The sequence below is a fragment of the Callorhinus ursinus genome, unplaced genomic scaffold, assembly GCF_003265705.2.
Source record: "Callorhinus ursinus isolate GAN/ISIS: 27379988/994484 unplaced genomic scaffold, GSC_fseal_2.0 scaffold12, whole genome shotgun sequence".
Lineage (NCBI taxonomy): Eukaryota > Metazoa > Chordata > Mammalia > Carnivora > Otariidae > Callorhinus > Callorhinus ursinus.
Genome location: NW_027397074.1, coordinates 63823785 through 63839778, shown reverse-complemented (window position 1 = coordinate 63839778; position 15994 = coordinate 63823785). Strand labels below are relative to the sequence as shown.

General features: G+C 35.0%; 1 protein-coding gene across 6 annotated transcripts in view; it reads left to right on the top strand.

Moving 5' to 3' along the window:
• The window catches only part of SLC13A1 (solute carrier family 13 member 1), a 114221-nt gene that overhangs the window by 32576 nt on the left and 65651 nt on the right, over window positions 1–15994 (top strand). For all 6 annotated transcript variants that reach the window (XR_012380311.1, XR_012380310.1, XR_012380309.1 and 3 more), the window contains exons 5-6: window positions 38–86; window positions 168–216. Coding sequence is in view for 3 of the 6 variants with exons in the window: in XM_025865820.2 (XP_025721605.1) it covers window positions 38–86; window positions 168–216 (98 nt within the window). In the remaining 3 variants the exon portion in view is untranslated. The remainder of the gene's footprint in view (window positions 1–37; window positions 87–167; window positions 217–15994) is intronic.

Genomic DNA, 15994 nt, shown 5'->3' with positions numbered 1-15994 from the left:
CCTTTAAATTATTTTTCTTTTATTTAATGTTTTGCAGAAGGTGTTGAAACAAATGAGAGGAAAGAGAAAACAATACCAGTTCCAGGGTAAAGAATATTGACATTTTAATTAGGATTTTCTAAATTACATTTTAATAAAATTATAAACTGAGTCAATTTATATTTCAGATACAGTAATGATGCAGGAAAAATTTCAAGCAAGACAGAGCTGGAAAAGGTATATTAAATGTGATTCTTTCTAAATAATTATACATGAAATTATATTAGAGTTACAGTTAGAGATGTATGCATTTTATTTTTTATTTTTAGAGAGGGAGGTGGAGGGGCAGAGGGAGAGAGAGAATCCTAAGCAGGATCCAAGCTCAGTGTGGAGCCTGTTGTGGGGCTCAATCTCATGACCCTCAGATCATGACCTGAGCTGAAATCAAGAGTGTGATGCTTAACCGACCAAGCTACCCAGGCGCCCTGAGATGTATGCATTTTAAAATTTGTTACTTCCTTCCTTGTCTATAAATTACTTTGCTTACCTAAGTCGAAGCACAGTGTAATGGTTTGATAAGCCCTCATAGATAGACATAGACTAAAATCAACATTCTGATAGAAAACTTTTTAGGCTTTGAAAATTAGCATCATTATTTTCTTCTTTTACTGAGTTCGTGGTGATGAGAGTTAGCATATGTAGTTTATTTTTTTATTTTTTTAAAGATTTTATTTACTTATTTGAGAGAGAGAGAATGAGAGATAGAGAGCACGAGAGGGAAGAGGGTCAGAGGGAGAAGCAGACTCCCTGCTGAGCAGGGAGCCCGATGTGGGACTCAGTCCCGGGACCCCAGGATCATGACCTGAGCCGAAGGCAGTCGCTTAACCAGCTGAGCCACCCAGGCGCCCTAGCATATGTAGTTTAAAGAAATATAATTCCAGTCTCAGAATATTCTTTTGTTTTCTTATTAAAATCTTATTGGCCCAATAGCCTGATTTTCATTAGGACTATTCTCATTTCTTTCAGGTTATAAACTTAGAGCAACTCTTATTCATGTAATTACAATCCAGTTATCGTTAGTGTTCCCACTAAAAAATTCAGTGCAGAATATATGAATTGCTACTGTCAAATACAGATGGAGGAGTTGTTGTAGTCATTCTTGCAATTAAAGGAAGGAAGGAGACTTTTGTAAACTATCACATGGAATTCATTTCGCCAGGATAAATCAATATAAAAACTCTATACTAAGTTGTACTGGGAGCAATAGATCTTGAGACCACTGAAAAATAATCCTACATAGAAATAGTTTTCTGGTAACCATAGCATTAGGAATAGGAGCGTGGGGCATATGTTCCTTCCTCAGGCTACAATACATTTACATGAAACTCAGTAGGAGAAAGAAAACCCTCTTGTTATTTACAGAAATCTTCAAGGAAAGAGTGATTTCTCTGTAAAGAGAAGACAAATAACAAAGATAAGTTTTAAGCCATTAGCTACAGGGTTTTAAACATGAGAATTGAATATATATTGCTGAAAACATTATCATCTTTAGGAATAGTAGTAATTCTTTTAAAACAGAAAATCAGCAGCATATGAGGTATTTACAGAAGAATACCTTAAAAATGAGCTTTAAAACTTATAAAAATTGGCAAGCATAAACAGAAAGAATATACTTGCACTCAGTAACTTTCTCATGGTCACATTTAGAAATCCAGTTTTCTGGCATGATGCCTAAATTTTGGGTCAAGCCCCTTCAAATCGATTTGACATCTAACGCTGTCCTTGGCATTATAGGAAGGTCCACTGTCGAAAAGTCCTGCTCCTTACTCTAAGCAGATCAGAGTCTAGTGGGGAAGATGGACTTTAAAAAAAAAAAATGTGTGTGACATAAATCCTACAACAAAAGTAGTCACAAGGGCTCAGTCTTCCAAAGGTGGAGCAACTAGGTCAATAAGGACGTATTGCAGGAGCGGGGCATGAGTGAAAGAGATCTGAGTCCGGGAGGAGACAGCAGGAGCGGGGCATGAGTGAAAGAGATCTGAGTCCAGGAGGAGACAGCAGGTTCAACCAGCAGAGTGCAGACTCCATGCATGCAGGGACCACGTCTACTTTGTTCACCATCTAATCCCCTGGCACGCTTCATTGCCTAGCACAGGGTAGGTATTCAGTAGATGTCTATCTTAATTAATTAATTAATGAGTGAAAAGATAAGAGGTAGTCTCATTAGAAAAAGTAATGAATTAAAAGACCCAAATATATAGAGAGCAGGGCTTTTTCAGGAAACATCTCCACTGCAGGTGCTAGGGATGATTTGTGCTAAGTGAAATGTCTAGATAGCTTGAGCTGTGTTAAAAATAGTTGGTCATGCCACGCCAAAGGTTTTAGAGTTTATCTTAGAGAAAATAGGAATCTTTGAAACTGGAGAGCAGCATGGTCATTTCTGCCCATCGAGAAACTTACTATGGCAACACTTTGAAGGCAGAGAGTGTAAACCTAACTGGATTATTTGATTAATCAGACTTTGAGGACAAGAGAGAGAAAAGTATAGAAGATACCTCTGCTAGAGTAAGCTAGGTAAAGGTAGGCTGTGATACCACTGATGGGGATGGGGAACAGAGAAGGAGGGATAAGTTTTCAGTGGGGAAAAGTAAGGTAATTTGGGTACATTTTAGGCAATGAAGATTGAGTTCTGAGTTTGGGAGAAGAGAGCAAGCAAGGCCTTTGAACAATGATTCTATGGTCTTTCTAGAACTCAGTGTATAAAAATTCAGCTTCGTGTAAAAGAAAAATTAAAGGATAACCTTTTACTTTACAAAAGTGTTCTTTATTAGAGATAACATGAAAGTATTACTTGCTTTTGGTGTCACATTAAAAAGTGTTGCCAAGACCAATGTTAAGGAGTGTTTGCCTATGTTTTCTTCTAAGAGCTTTACAGTTTGGGGTCTTATGTTTAAGTCTTTAATCCATTTTGAGTTAACTTTTGTGAGGAGTATGAGATAGGGGTCCAGTTTTATTCTTTTGCATGTGTTTATCAAGTTTTCCCAACGCCATTTATTGAAGAAGTTGTCCTTTCCTCACTGAGTATCTTGACTCCTTGTCACATGTTGGTTCACTGTAAATATGAGGATTTATTTCTGGGCTCTTGATTCTGTTCCATTGGTCTGTGTGTCTATTTTTATGCCAATTCCAGACTGTTTTGATTATATAGCTTAGTAATATAGTTTGAAGCCAGGAAGTGTGATACCTTCAGCTTTGTTCTTCTTTCTCAGGATTGCTTTGGCTATTTGTGGACATTAATTTCATTTTTGGTGGAAAGAAAATAAGGGTTTGGAACTAAAATTTATCAGTCCTAAAATTCTTGTTAATAAAGCTGCAAATTTCTGATATAGATGATAATGATGGTAATTTTGCCTTTGCTGCTGCTGCTGATGGTGCTGATTACGCGTTGGTTTTGAAGATGGTAGATAGTCAATAGGCCCTCAGATTCCAGAAACTGATTAGAGTAGCCATATTCGAGTGCTGCATATACCTAAAAATTGATGTTTTCCATGACTTGCCAAGTTCTCTTCTTATTATAGGCCATGACCCAAACATTAGCAGAGCTCCCTACTTTGTGTCCCCAATAAAAGTAGTGGGTAGGTACTTAGCCTGTAAATCCCGCATGAGTCCAAAAGTAGTTAAAATATTTTTTAAGAAGAAAAGGAACAAAAAGAATGGATTACCCTAAAGGGACACCAGCAGTACATGGACAAATATATTTGTCAGCTTCTAGTAGGGTGACTGAGACACTAGTCATCATCACTCATATTATTTCCATAAGAAACGAGTTCCAGATATCTGAAAATCATTCTTTACATATGAAAGGATAAATCAAGTTGCTAGATTTTCCCCTTCCTCACAAATACTAGTATCATTCAAAGAGATATCCCAGATTTTTATACTGGCTCAATTTCTAAACCTCCAGGCATCTTCAATGAAAGGAATTGGAAAATCAGTTTGCTTTTAATGAAAGGTCTAAGATCATTGTTTTTCATTCATCTTATATAATGTGTAATTCTCTAAAGGGAAAAATTCAAAGGAAAAATGTCCTTGAACAAATTAAATCTTGTTTTTTAATTAGGTGTTTAGTTTGGGGGTGAAAATCCTTATTGTTGAAAACCAAATTCTGTAAGAAAACACTGTTAAATGTTCTCCAAGAATTCAAAGAACCATATTAACAGTAATAAGCATAGCTCCTAATATCATGGTCTAGGGGCATTAATTCTGCCAAGTTAGGGGATATCAATTTTAGAATATCTGGTGTCCAGATCAAACATAAACAAAAGTTTGTTCTCCTTGGTTACTCTTCCATTCGATACTGGGTGGAATTGGATGGCAAAGCCAATTATTAGGGCTATTCAATCCTCACCTGACACAGCCTAGCTCTCTTCTTTCACTCCTCCAGCCAAATCCTGTAGTTTAGAGAGAGATGATGATAGAGAAAGAGCAGCACCGAAGTGCCGAGAGATAACAAGTGTTGGCAAGGATGTGGAGGAAGGGGAACCCCTGTGCACTGTTGGTGGGAACGTGAACTCCTGTGGCCACTATAGAAAACAGTATAGAGGTTCATCAAAAAACTAAAAATGGAATCACCATATAATCCAGCAATCCCACTTCTGGGTATATATCCAAAGGAAATGAAAACAAGATCTCAGAGGGATATCTGCACTCCTATGTTCATTGCAGCATTATTCAGAATAGCCACAATATGGAAAAAGTGTCCACCAATGGATGAATGGATAAAGAAGAGGTGTTATGCATATACAGTGGACTATTATTCAGCCAAAAGAAAGAAGGAAATCCTGCCATTTGCAACAACATGGATGAAATTTGAGGGCAATATGCTAAGTGAAATAAGGCAGACAGAAAAATAACAAATACTGTGTGGTATCACTTATATGTAGAATCTAAAAAAATAAAAAGTAAAACTCACAGAAACAGAGTAAAAAAGTGGTTGTCAAGAGCTGTGGGGTGGGGTGCAAACTTTTGGCTTATTCCTATGAATAAGGTCCAAGGATATAATGTAAAACATGGTGACTATACTTAACACTGTTGTAGGTTGAAATAGGGTAGGGTAGTGGTATTTGAATGTCTGACGAAAGAAGAAAGAAAGAAAAAGAGAGGAAGGAAGAAAGGAAGGATGGAAGGAAGGAAGGAAGGAGGGAAGGGAAGGAAGATAGACGTATGAGGTGACGGATATGTTGATTGGCTGGATTAGGGTAATCTCTTCATGATGTATGCATGTGTCAGATCACAACTGTACACTTTAAATATCTTAGAACTGTATTTGTCAATTATATCTCATTAGGGTTGGAAAACATTGTGGGATATTTTATGTGTACATCAAGTTGATGTGATGTGCATATTAACAGTGAAAGGAATTCCTCCGTCTAGTTTATTGGCACCTAGATGTTTATCTAGTTTAGGCACTTCACATATTTTTTTATTATGTTCAATTAGCCAACATATAGTACACCATTAGTTTTTGACGTAGTGTTCACGTCACATATTTATCTTTTGCATGTCTGTATGTGTGTGTGTGTGACCACATTTGAGTTCTACACTCTTAACACATTTCAGTTGTGCAGTGCAGTGTTGTCCATTGCAGTTGCCAGATTTTGCACTGAATCTTCAGTCCTTATTCATCTTATAGCTGAAAGTTTGTACCCTTTACATGGTCTTTTTAACTGTGGCAGTTTCCTATGCCTCTGTGAATAGGAGAAGTTGAACTTTTAAAAGAAATCATAACTATCCTATTTACTAATCCAATTAGAACATATTTCATTGAAAAATTTGGAAGCCTCGTTATCAATGTTATTATATCAGAACAAAAGGTTAAATTTCTGATATATAATGGGGATCCAGTATCCTCCACAAACAGTATAGACTAGAGTGAAGGCTAATGCTTGCATATGGATAAGCAGGTAAAACCTAATTCATCTAAAATTACACCAGGTGTATTTTCTGATAAAAGAAGGGACTAATGATATACTATATATTGGCTAATTGAACATAATAATAAAATAAAAGAAGGAAGTGGGTGGCAACAGTTGGTGAGGCAAATTCACTTCTGAATAAAGAATTATTTTAACATTTATTTTAAAAGAGAGAAAGGAATCACAGCAGCAACCTGTGACTATGACCTCACTACAGACTTCAATTTTTATTGCAGTCAAAGCCCTAGCTCCATTGGTATCTATACTTAGCTGTGTTTCCACAAAACATTTTGTTGTTAAAGAAATGATTGGCTGTTGATAATAGCTTTTGTCCCATATATCTTTCACTTTTGAATCACCAAAATGTAGTTCTTCACATTTGAAGTTATTGATATATCATCTAGCAAATAACATAAGGTCAGCCATGTTGGAAGCATCTGTACTTTCCTCTAAGTGTACGGTAAGCCTCCCACACTATATAATTTATTCTAATACTGTATTTCGTTTCTTAAAAATCTCAGCAGTGTTTTTCTATGCATCTTCCAATAGTATTTCCTAACAAAAGAATACATTTATTTTACTTTATCCCCAAATTATTTTTATGTACTTGATTATGGAGTATTTTATACATATACATATTTATGAAATGTGACAGAAAAATTTAAAGAATAACAAAATGCATAAAATGGTGTATTCCACACCCCAACTTAATTAATTTTGAGAAATCTCCATGAACCTTTCTCTGATTCCATCTCCTTCCTCATAGTCACACATCCTTCCCCTTGATGAGACAGACACAGTCCAAATGTTGTATTAATCATTCTCTTGTTTTCTTTTCAGTGTTTCCGCTTGTATTAGTTACTTGTTCATCACAACAAAGACCCCAAATAGCAATAGTTTTAACAAGATAGAAATAAGCTGGTATGGTGGCTCCACAATCACGATGACCCTGATTCTTTCTATCTCAGCTCTGCCATCCTCAGCACTTCACTGCTACCTCATGGGGCAAGATGGCTGCCTCATCTCCCTCTAACCATTCTCTACTCCAGCTAGCAGGACAAGGAGAGAGCAGAAGGCATATATACTTAGAAATTACTCTGTTACTTTCCTGGCTTTAGGATTATTCATATTTTCTATTTCTTCTTGAGTTGTATTTTTGGGGAACTTATGCATTCCATCTCAAATTTCCTAGCATGTGGTTGTTGATGATATCATCCACCAAGACCAATTTCATTTCTTAAGTATTTTTAGTTATAGTTTTTGTCATGGCTAATATTTCCACTTATGCTTTTAAACTTTTTTTGAAGTCTTTCAAAAATTTGTCTATTTTATTAGTCTTACAATTCTTGTCAAAAAACTGACTTTTGGCTCTTTGGTCATATTTTATATGTATTCTAATTTATTCATTTCCTCTCTTTATTATATTGTTCTGTCTTTATTTTTGCATTCATTCTGCTGCTCTTTTACCTTTTAAATTAGACATTTACATTATGAAATTTGAGCTTTTCTTTTCTTCCAAAGTAAGAATTTAGGGAGATGAATTTTCTTCCATTAGTTTAGCTGTACCACATATTTTTCAGTTCTTTCTGTCTTCTGGATTTCTGTTATGAATTGCTTAGAAGTGTATTTTAAAATTTGAAATAAATGAGGCTTTTGTAACTACTTTTTGTTTTTTTGCTTTTTATTTCTAACTTAATTTAACTGTGCTCAGAAATTGGTTTGTATGACATCAGTTCTTCTAAACTTGTTGAGGCAGATTTGTGGGCTAGCACATGGTCGGTTGTGATAAATATTTCATTGTGCTTAAAAAGAATTGTATATTCTCAACTTACCGGTGCAATGTTTTCCAAATGTCTGTTAGATCAAGTTTGCTAGTTGTTTTTCAAATCGTCCGTGACCTAATTTTTTGTCTACTTAACCCAGCAATTAATGAAACTGTTTTGTTGAAATCTCCCTCTAGGATATGGGTATGTCCATTTCTCCTGCTAATTCTGTCAATTTTGGTTTCTGTATATTTTTAGATTATTTAGATTATGTTATTGTATCCCTACCGGTTTAGAATGTTTATATATTCCTGGTTAATTAATGTTTTTACCATTTTGCAGTGCCCCTCCCAATGTATAGTAATGTTTTGGGGGTCTTAGGGTTTATTTGTCTGATGCTAATGTAGCAATGCCAGCTTTTTTTTTTTTACATTTATTTTATTTTATTTTAATTCCAGCATAGTTAACATACAGTGTTATATTAGTTTCAGGTGTACAATATAGTGATTCAACAATTCTGTGTATTAGTCAGTGCTCATCATGATGGGTGTACTCTTAAATCCCTTCACCTATTTCACCCAGCCCCCACCCACCTATCCTATGGTAACCATTAATTTGTTCTCTAAGTTAAGACTCTGTTTTTTGGTTTGTCTCTTTTTTCTTTGTTCATTTGTTTTATTTCTTAAGTTCCGGATATGACTGAAATGTATGATGTTTGTCTTTCTCTGACTGACTTATTTCACTTAGCATTTATACCCTTTATATCCATCCATGTTCTTGCAAATGGCGATTTCATTCTTTTTTTGGCTGAGTAATATTCCATTGTGTGTGTGTGTGTATATATATATATAAGTATATACATTTTACATTATGTAAATATATACATTTCCAAATTATAGAAGCAGCCCAAGTATCCATTCATCTACCGATGGACACTTGGGCTGCTTCCATAATTTGGCTATTATAAATAAGCATTATTTTTAAATAGCATTATATATAATGCTTCAATAAACATTGCAGTTTATACCTTTTTGAATTACTGTCATCATATTTTTTTGGATAACTACCCAGTAGTGGAATTATTGGATCATATGGTAATTCTATTTTTAATTTTTTGGAACCTCTATAGTATGGACATTTTAACAGTATTTGTTCTTCCATCCATAGCACAGAATATCTTTCCGTTTGTTTCTATCATCTTCAGTTTCTTTCATCAAGGTTTTATAGTTTTCAGAGTCCCAGTCTTTCACTGCCTTGCTTAAGCTTATTCCTAGGTATTTTATTATTTTGGTGCAATTGTCAATTGGATTTTCTTAATTTCCCTTTCTGCTGTTTCATTATTAGTGTATAGAAATGCAAAGTATTTCTGTATATTGATTTTTGTATCCTACAACCTGACTTAGTTCATGTACCAGTTCTAAAAGATTTTTGGTGGAGTCTTCCGGGTTTTCTATATATAGTATCATGTCATTTGCAAAGAGAGTAAATTTTACTTTTTCCTTACCATTTGGATGGCTTTTTTGTTGTCAGATTGCTGTGTCTAGGACTTCTAGTACTATGTTGAATAAAAGTGGTGAGAGAGGACATCCTTATCTTCTTCCTGATCTTAGGGGATAAGTTCTCAGTTTTTCACCACTGAGTATGATGTTAGCTGTGGGTTTTTCATATATGGTCTTTATTATGTTGAGGTATATTCCCTTTCTAAACCTACTTTATCAAGAGTTTTTGTCATGAATGGATGCTTTACTTTGTCAAATGCTTTTTTTCTTTTGCATCTGTTGAAATGATCATATGGTTTTTATCCTTTCTCTTATTGATGTCATGTATCATGTTGATTGATTTGCAAATATTGAACCACACTTGCATCCCAGGAATGAATCCCACTTGATCATGAGGAATATTTTTTTAATGTATTGTTGAATTCAGTTTGCTAGTGTTTTGTTGAGGATTTTTGCCTCTATATTTGTCATACATATTGGCCTCTAATTCTCTTTTTTTTATAGTGTCTTAATTGGGTTTTGGTATCAGACTATGCTGGCCTCATAGAATGAATCTGGAAGCTTTCCTTCCTCTTCTATTTTTTGGAATAGTTTGAGAAGATTAAGTATTAACTCTTCTTTGAATGTTTAGTAGAATTTACCTATGAAGCCATCGGATCCTGGACTTTGTTTTTTGGGAGTATTTTGATTCCTGATTCAATTGCACTGGCTAGTAATTGGTCTGTTTAAATTTTGTTTCTTCTTGATTCAGTTTTGGGAGATTATATGTTTCTAGGAACATATCCATTTCTTCTGGGTTGTCTAATTTGTTGGCATATAATTTTTCATAATGTTGTTGTTGATGATGATGAGTCTGACTAAAGCTTTATCAATTTTGTTAGTCTTTTCAAAGAATCAGCTCCTGGTTTCATTGATCTGTTATTTTCGTTTTTGTTTTTTGTTTTGTTTTTTAGTTTCTACTTTGTTTATTTCTGCTCTAATCTTAATTATTTCCTTTCTTCTACTTGTTTTGGGTTTTGTTTGTTGTTCTTTTTTAGCTCCTTTGGGTGTAAGGTTAGGTTGCTTATTTGAGAATTTTCTTGCTTCTTGAGGTAGGCCCATATTGCTGTATAATTCCCTCTCTGAACACATTTTGCTGCATCCCAAAGATTTTGGACCATTGTGTTTTTATTGTAATTTGTCTCTGTGTATTTTTAAATGTTCTCTTTCATTTCTTGGTTGACTCTTTCAGTGTTGCATAGCATGTTATTTAACCTCCATGTATTTGTACTCTTAACAGATGTGTGTGGAGGGATGCAGTAGTTGATTTCTAGTTTCATAGTGTTGTGGTTGCAAAACATGCATGGTATGATTTCAATCTTTTTGAATTTGTTGAGACTTGTTTTGTGGTCTAATATGTGATCTATTCTGGAGAATGTTCCATGTGCACTTGAAAAGAACGTGCATTTGCTGTTTTAGAATGGAATGTTCTGAATATATCTGTTAGGTCCATTTGGTCCAAATATGTAATTCAAAGCCACTGTTTCCTTGTTGATTTTCTGTTTGGATGATCTATCCATTGATGTAAGTGGGGTGTTAAAGTCCCCTACTATTATTGTATTACTACCTATTACTTCCTTTATGTTTGCAGTTATTTGCTTTTTGTTCTTTATTTTTTAAAAGATTTTATTTATTTATTTGTCAGAGAGAGAGAGAGAGAGAGAGCACAGGCAGGGGAAGTGGCAGGTAGAGGGAGAGGGAGAAGCAGGTTCCCCGCTGAGCAAGGAGCTCGATACAGGACTCGATCCCAGGACCCTGGGATCATGACCTGAGCCAAAGGCAGATGCTTAACCAACTGAGCCACCCAGGCATCCAGTTTTTATTCTTTATTTAGTTTATCCTGTGCATGCGTGCGCGCGCATGCGCGCACACACACACACACACACACACACACACACACACACTGATACTCTATGCTCTATTATTTTAGATTTCCTGAACATTTTATCATGTGTATTAATCAATTAGGTCTGCCATAACAAAACACCACAGACTTGGTTTAAACAACAAGAATTTATTTTCTTACATTTCTGTAAACTAAAAGTCTAAGATCAAGGAGCCATCAGGTTTAGTTTCTGGTGAGGCCTTTCTTCCTGGCTTGTAGACAGCTTGCTTGCTCATTATCTTCACATAGCATTTTCTCTCTGCAGAAGCAGAGAGAAAAAGAGAGATCTCTGGTCTCTCTTCCTCTTCTAAGGGCACCAGCTTTATCAGATTTTAACGCCCCACCTTTGTGATGTCATTTAACCTTAATTACCCCCTTAAGGTCCCTATCTCCAAATACAGGCACATTGGGTGTTAGGGCTTCAACATATGAATGTGAGGTGGACATAGTTCACACTATAACATCATATATGCTTTATTTATAAAAATGTAAAAATAATCCATTATTTTCTTCCTCCTGAACAGGACAAAGACCTCAGGACATTTCAACTACTCTATCCCTTCCTATTTACATGTGATTGTTTTCTAATTTTTTAGTTCTAGTCTATCATTCTCCTATAAACTATATAATTCTATTTTTTAAATCAATGCTTTATAGGACTATGTATATATTTACTAGTATCTTTGCTCACCATTGTTTCTTGCTTCCTAGACATTCTATCTGGGGGGATGCTCCTTCTGCTTGAATATATCTTTTGAATGTACTTCAGAGAGTACCTTTCGGTTGTAAACTTTCAGCTTTGTTTTATAGAGAGATCTTTACAATTTCTGAAATATATTTTTGTGGTTATAGTTTCTAGATTGACCATTATTTTTTCTTTGCACATTGAGATGTAATTATACTGTTTTGGTTTTTTTTTTACTTTTTTGCTGTTGAGATATTTAAGCTAGTTGTCATTCACATTACCGTTCCTTTAATAAACAGCCCTTTCTCTTTGGTTACTTTAAAGATATGTGTGTGTCTATGTGCATGTATGTATGTTGAATCTTTTCCAATAATCCTTGAGAATTCTCAGCCATTATTTTCTCTGGTCTCCGGTTAAACACGTTAAACTTTCTCATTCTGTCTTCCAGACTTTTTAACATTTCTTTATTTTCCTTCTGTATCTTGCTTTGTCTTCCTTCTGTATCTTGCTGTACTACATTATGAATATCTTCAGATCTATCTCCTAGTTCATTAATTCTCCTTTTGGCTATGTCTGTTTTGTTGTTTGACCCATTTACTGAGTTTCTAAATTCAGTTATTTAGGTTTCAATTTCTATAAGTTCTATTTATCTCTCTTTAAGATTTCCTTGGTGATTTTTATAGTCTCTTTCTCTTTACTCATATTTTCCATCTCTCCTCTAATTTTGTTAATCATAAATTAATTTACTTATATGTCTAATAACTCTAGTGGCTGAAGTCCTGTAGATCTCTGTTTTGTTTTCTGCTGGTTCTCATTTTTGTTGCCTTATTAGTGTGTGTGTGTTGGGCGGGTGTTTTGTGCTCTTTTTGTCTTTTTCAATTTTTTATTTAAATTCCAGTTAACATACAGTGTAATATTAGTTTCAGGTGTATAATGTAGTGATTTACCACTTACATACAACACCCAGTGCTCATCACAAGTGCTCTCCTTAATCCCCATCACCTATTTAACCCATCCCCCCACCCACCTCCCCTCCAGTAACCCTCAATTTGTCTTCTATAGTTAAGAGTCTGTTTTCTGGTTTGCTTCTCTTTTTTTCCCCTCTATGTTCATCTGTTTTGTTTCTTAAGTTCCACATATGAGTGAAATCATATGGTGTTTTTCTTTCTCTGACTGACTTATATTGCTTAGCATAATACTCTCTAGCTCAATCTATGTTATTGCAAATGGCAAGATTTCATTCTTTTTTATGGTTGAGTAATATTCCTGTGTGTGTGTGTATCACATCTTCTTTATCCATTCATCAGTTGATGGACATTGGGCAAATCTTTTCATAGTTTGGTTATTGTTGATAATTCTGCTATAAACATTGGGATGCATGTATCCCTTTGAATCAGTATTTTTGTATCCCTTGGATAAATATCTAGTAGTGCAACTGCTAGATCATAGGATAGTTCTATTTTTAACTTTTTGAGGAAACTCCATACTGTTTTCCAGAGTGGCTGCACCAGTTTGCATTCCCATTAACAGTGTAAGAGGGTCCCCCTCTCTCTTCATCCTTGCCAACATCTGTTGTTTCCTGTGCTGTTAATTTTAGCCATTCTGACAGGTGTGGTATCTCAGTGTGGTTTTGATTTGTATTTCCCTGATGATGAGTGATGCTGATCATCTTTTCATGTGTCTGTTAGCCATCTGTATGTCTTCTTTGGAAAATCCCTATTCATGTCTTCTGCCCATTTTTAAACTGGATTATTTGTTTTTTGGGTGTTGAGTTTTATAAGTATTGAAATGCTAGGTTTCCTTGAAACTTCTCTGGAAATTCCTTAAGTCCCGAGTTGCAGCTGCATGGAAAAGTTTTTGTATTATTGTTTTTATTTTAACAGACAGGTAACACCAATTTAGGCTAAAAGTGCTCATGATTAGGAGGTTTCAGGCTACATTATGTTTTCCCTTAAGTCAGCATGAGATTTCCTTGCTGTCTACTTTTGCAAAGGACCCCAGCTTTATGAGTGGTTTTCCTATATAATTCCCCGTAGAGGATGGGCCTTAGGCATTATCTGCCATACCCAGCTCTTTCTGCAAAAGAAAAAAATGAAATCCTCAGATCAAAAAGCTGCCTATCACTCACTTAAGATTCCCACTTTTTTGAGGGTCAATGCAAATTCTTTACTTTTGTATTGTTTTGTGATACAGTTTTAAGGTTCTTTTTAAATATTTTAAATAGCATTTTATTTAACAGGAAATCTGATTTGTCATGTGGCTGAAAAGAAAAATCAACTATATCATTTATATATTATGTCAGTCATATTTACTGCTATAGAAAGAAAAAGATTTTTTCCAATACATATATATTTTTATTTTTGGCTATTCACAAGTAAATTACAAAGGAAGCTTCTAAATACTTAATATTTAGGATAATAACATTTTATAAAATAAATCTTAGATTTAATTATGATTTTCAATATTGCTGAAAAAATAGAATTTTTATAAAGAGTCCTCAGGCCTTAAGTGCTGAATTTTAAACATCTTTCTATTCATCATACTATTACTACATAAACTAATATTCTAATTCACAACATGCAACATAATTCATTATTAACTACAGTGGCTATAAATCATATTTCCAGGAGTCTTATTGATAACTTCAATTTTGTTACCAACTGCTCTGAGTTGTTCAAATTATAACAGATTAGATCCTTACCAGATCTTCATGAAGAGTTTGTATCAGGAGTAGGAGAAGGATCTCCTCTCATATTTTCTTGCTGTTCACTTATGCATTATCTTTATTGTAGGCTTTCTTTACATAAATAATTTCCTATAGAAATCATTTAAAGCCACATGCATGTCATGAAAGGGCTGTTTTAATTAAAACTAGAAAGCATAATCTGTTATCCACTTAACCAAGCACATGTAAACTCAATATGCTGAGAGCAAAGGAGACAGGGCCCCACTGTCATTCCCTCCTCACACTATGGAGATTTTACTCTCCCCCACTATCTTTCACCTAGATCATCTACCAATGTATGGACCATGAAGGGATCAAGGTCAGTCTGTGCAATAATTATTAGTTAAGATTCATTTATTTATCTTTTAATGTAAAAAGAGAAATATTGCATCTTCCAATAAAATGCCAGATTGAATAAGCCCATTTGCCTTCACTCTGTCCTAAATCTCCACTAAAACAAGAACAAATAGACCTTTTAAGTCGTAAGACACAATTATATAAATGTCAAGAGAAGAGATGACAGCAAAATCATTTTGGAAGCTGGAAAGTAAAAGGATGGGTAGGAAATGACTCAGTTATCTCATAAAAGTGGAATCCTAAACAACAGTGAGGGAAGACAATAAACAATGCAGGTTACATAGCAGCCGCCTTCAAAGTTTTTAAAATGTTGAAAATCAAGGGGTAAGTAAGAAATTGCTTATGAAAAGAGTTGAATTCCCATTTTTCCTCAACTCTACATAGAGGCAGCTGCTTCTTCTCCACCAAAGAGAAGTATCGTCTTTAGACTGGTAAAGCAGAGGGTTAGGAGAACCAGACACAGTTCAGGTCACAGAAAGGTTTCACAATGAAAATAGGGGCATTTGTGAAGCAGTTTATCTGCTGAATGGTGAGAACCTTCCCTTTTACTCAACTGGTCCCAGGAGCCAGGCCTCTTCCCTCCAGGTGTCAGCAGGCAGGAGACCAGAAGGGCCTTCCCTGGAGAATGCAATCAACACAAAGAAAAGGTGAAAATGTATACTATTGGGTTTTCTCAGAAGAAGAAGAGGCCCACTCAGATGATACTTCAGTGAAGCCCACAGTCAACAACAACTCCCAAAGCACATGTACAGAGCTTCCAAACAGCTTTTCATTGTCTTAAGTATGAACAAACAACGAGAAAGTTCTAGATATCTGAAGATAACCTCGGGCATGAAAGAGACTTCCAAAGAAACAAAGAGGGAGCAGAAAGTTGCAGGAAACAGAGACTATGCAAGAAGAAAACACAGGAAAATAAACTATCATTAATATAGTCAGAAAGGCAAACAAAGGAATTGCATTCATGTAATATGAATGGTATCCTTTTTTTTTTCACAACATAGATATGTTTATTGTTTTATTTTTGCTTCTTATTTACAAACGTAGCATACAATACATGCTGTCTTGAACTTCCTTTTTTTAAGTTTTA